Source organism: Pinus tabuliformis, chromosome 4_2 (genome assembly GCF_031772625.1).
Source record: "Pinus tabuliformis cultivar Carrire ecotype Pingquan chromosome 4_2, CPIR1, whole genome shotgun sequence".
In the NCBI taxonomy this organism is placed as follows: domain Eukaryota; kingdom Viridiplantae; phylum Streptophyta; class Pinopsida; order Pinales; family Pinaceae; genus Pinus; species Pinus tabuliformis.
In genome coordinates, this window is record NC_142304.1 from 360,339,355 (window position 1) to 360,343,400 (window position 4,046).

The 4,046-nt window shown below is 32.8% G+C and overlaps 1 protein-coding gene across 1 annotated transcript; it reads left to right on the plus strand.

Moving 5' to 3' along the window:
* The first annotated feature begins 539 nt into the window (after positions 1-539).
* LOC149169432 (peroxidase 49-like) lies at positions 540-2,175 on the plus strand. Its single transcript, XM_089427096.1, has 4 exons — positions 540-803; positions 918-1,109; positions 1,263-1,428; positions 1,555-2,175. The coding sequence occupies exons 1-4, from the start codon at positions 546-548 to the stop codon at positions 1,968-1,970; spliced, it is 1,032 nt and encodes a 343-aa protein (XP_089283222.1). The 5' UTR covers positions 540-545; the 3' UTR covers positions 1,971-2,175.
* The last annotated feature ends 1,871 nt before the right edge of the window (positions 2,176-4,046 follow it).

The following is a 4,046-nucleotide window of genomic DNA, read 5'->3' on the forward strand; positions in this document are numbered from 1 at the left end:
GAAGTTAGTGGTGTTAATTCAATCCATTGATATTGTTGCAACTATTAAAATATGTTTGGATCTTTAAATTTAAACCGTTCAATGAATTTGAATTATAAAAACAACCACCATGTCGGCTACCTGCCCTTGGAACTTTCGGCTGTTTCGCTTGCTACATCTGAATCGTTCCGAACGATGGACCGCTAAATATTCATTCATGCAATATGGGACAACCAGTATTCATCTAGAATCAATGCCTTAATGGGATACGCGTATTCCTTTGTAGTTTTTTTAATAGCTAACAGCCAGGAAAACCTGCAGCCTTGCTGACTTACCAATTCTTTAGTAACAATTAAAGACTTGAATGAGTCATCATCCCGCGTAGATTATGGTTTAGGGTAGTAGCTGAGCGGTCTTCTTCCTCTGATTTCTTCAATACTTTAATTCAACGTTAACGCCCATCCATTCATATAAATAAACGTCCACATAACCAACAACTACAACCTCTTCTCCCTTTCGTGTTCCTTTACGTTGATTGATAGATCGGGATAGCAGTTCGTTCATTCATGAGAATCATGGCAAAAACTATTGCGCGCAGCCTCTCTTTTATCCCTCTTTTGCTCCTCTGTTCGCTGCAGGCCTTCGTAATGTCATTCCCGGTGTCGTACCCTCAGTCTTCTAATAACTTGATTCCACATTTTTATGACCATTCATGTCCCATGGCCGAAGAAATAGTTCAATCGGTGGTAGAGAAGGCAGTGATGAAGGAAGCTCGAATGGCAGCATCCTTACTCAGGCTTCATTTCCATGATTGTTTTGTTCAGGTCAGTAATATTTTCCTTATGCACATTGATCAAATTGCTATTACTATTGGCTACTCACGAATTCATAGTAATTAAAAGTATGTATTTATGGGTGAAATTTTAATGGCATGACAGGGGTGCGACGCATCTTTGCTGCTGGATAACAGTTCAACCATTGTGAGTGAGAAGGGTTCAAATCCCAACAATAACTCTGCTAGAGGATTTGAAGTCATTGATCAGATTAAGAGTGAGCTGGAGAAGGCCTGTCCCAAAACTGTATCCTGTGCTGATATTCTTGCTATCACAGCTCGTGACTCAGTGGTCCTGGTAATACATTATATATAGATCTATTTACTAGCACTCGGTTTCCAAGAAAAAATAACATATAAACATATCTTTCCTGGTACTCGATTTCTAAGACAAGATCGTAATCTGGTAAATAATAATACTTAGTAATGTGTTATGAATGAATAATACCAGAGCGGTGGTCTGGGCTGGGAAGTTTTACTAGGGAGAAGAGACTCGACAAGTGCAAGTTTGAGTGGGTCTAACAACAATATCCCGGCTCCCAACTCAACTCTCCAGACTCTCATTACCAAGTTTAAAGGGCAGGGTCTGGATGAGGTAGACTTGGTGGCCCTTTCAGGTATACACATTGTATTTATAACTTACAGCGTCATAATTTGCAGCTCAATCATTTCATTTTGTAGCATTCGATATTAAGTACAGATTATTAAGTAGTGAAATACAAATACAAATGCTAATTACGCAGGAAGTCACACGATCGGCCAATCTCGATGCACAAGTTTCAGGCAGAGGCTTTACAACCAGAGTGGAAATGGGCAGCCAGATTCCAGCCTGGACAAATCTTACTATAGTCGGCTCATATCTGGGTGTCCTAAATCGGGAGGAGATAATAACTTATCCCCATTGGATTTTGTGAGTCCTACGAAATTCGACAACTACTACTTCAAGAACTTGCTAAGCGGGTATGGACTGTTGAACTCAGACGAAGAATTGTTCGCCAAGGGCCAAGGCAAAACAGTGGAAACCGTGAAAGCTTACGCAGAAAACGAAGAGCTCTTTCTCGAACAGTTTGCAGAATCGATGGTGAAGATGGGGAACATCAGCCCTCTTACAGGCACCATGGGAGAAATCAGGGCCAATTGCCGTACTGTTCTCAGTTGATCAGTACTAGAGTTTTATCTTACTTTCCCTTTTGTAGCTGCCATCAAAATGTATTACTGAAGAATCCTTCCCAGCGCATTCAGTTATCACCTATTGAATAATTACGCCGCCAGTTAATTCTTAAATATGTAATAAGATCGGACAATAAGGGGAAATTAGTTCAACGTCCACCTCAAATTGCCATGTAAGAAGTATCTCTACATAATCGAAGCAATGTGGTTAATCAGTTGTTTCATATCAAAAATCTTGAGATTAAATCATATTTGATTTCGCTGTCCCCTTTTTCAACCGAGTGTATTTTCCCGAGAAAAAATGGAATCTTAGGGTTTTGTCAGGATGGTATAAGTCATCTTTGAATTGTTGACTGCATTGTAAACATCGTCATTATTATGAATGCTAAATCTTGCACAACGAGATTATTATGAATGCTGAATCTTGCATAATGAGAGTAGTGTAACATAAAATTACAAACAGCCAGACCTCCCAACACACGTCAGTGGGAACATATTAATGATGTAATCTCTTACGTTGAAGAGTAAGAGCAACGCTCATTTGTAGGGTTGACAAAGTTTAGCCCATGTTGAATTAAATCTCAATCTCATAAGCGTATTTACGATATGCGTTTGTATTTGTCTTTATGAAATAAATATTAATGATTTAATATAAAAAAACATTTTAATAGTCATATATAAGATTGAAAAAATGTTAAGAGTAATATGAGTAATTGTTTTTTTGGTATATGGTATTGGTAAGTGGTCTATATTATTATTAGTTTAAAAAATTCCATAATAAAATAAGGGGATGAATTTTTATAGTTAAAATTTTATTTTATGTTTTTTAAATATATTTTTATATTTAATTTTTATTTAATAATAATAAAAAAATTTACAATTATTTATAAACTTTTTTTCAAATTTTGTAATATGAAATATGTCATAATATTATATAAGTGTTTTTATGTTTATCAATTATTTAATTTATATAAATATATTAATATATATATATATATATATATATATATATATATTTATTTATTTATTTATTTATTTATTTATTTATTTATTTATTTATTTCGATTTGATATTGGTGAGAATATCATTCTAATAAAACAAAAAATTGAACCAATAACTTAAACTCTTTAAAAACCTATCCAATCATCATCTACTCAAAACTCTATAAATATAAATATATTAATGATTATATCAAAACTCTATAAATATAAATATATTAATATTAATATAATCAGAAAAAGTCCTTTTGTGCTTTTTGGTGTGTAACCTTTTATATTTACATAATTATTTATTTATTTTTATAAAGATGGAAAGAGAAAGAAACGTGGATGTTTATAAAGGTGGAACGAGAAAGAAACGTGCACCGAGAAATTGTAAACGCGCTGAAATCTTTTAATGGCATTGGTAGATTTTTTTTTTTCAAGTTAAAGTTTGATTTTGACTCATAAAAATAATTTATTACAATGTAAGAATGACTTTTTGCATACGATTTCTTTCTATAATCATTGAGAATAGGGAGCTGAAATCTTTCAATAGCATTGGTATACTTATTGTGATTTTTTTTTAAGTTAAAGTTTGATTTTATTATATTTATAGCATTAGAAAGTTGATATGATTTTGACTCGTCAAAATAAATTACAATATAAATTACAATGTAAGAATGATTTTTTGCATACAATTTTTTCCTATAATGACTGAGAATATGGGTTTAAGTAAAACATCTAAAAGTTTTGAAGTGAATAATGGAGCATTTTTTATCATATCAATATTTGACTAGAATTAATAATTCTAGTTAGAACAATATTTAAAAGATAGTTGGTATGGTAAATTATTTCAACCAAAAATTTTATTCACAATTTCTTTGCTTGTAAAAGACAATGAGCCATTTCAAATAAGGTGTAGTTCTTCTGTTCTAACATGCCATTTTGTTGGGGATTATAAGGGATTAAATGTTGCAAATAAATACTTGATTGAGTAGGTAATCTTGAAAGGGTTGATTCTTGATTCTCCACCATTTTGTGATCTTAGCCATTTAATAGAGGGACCACATTTATTTTCAACCAAG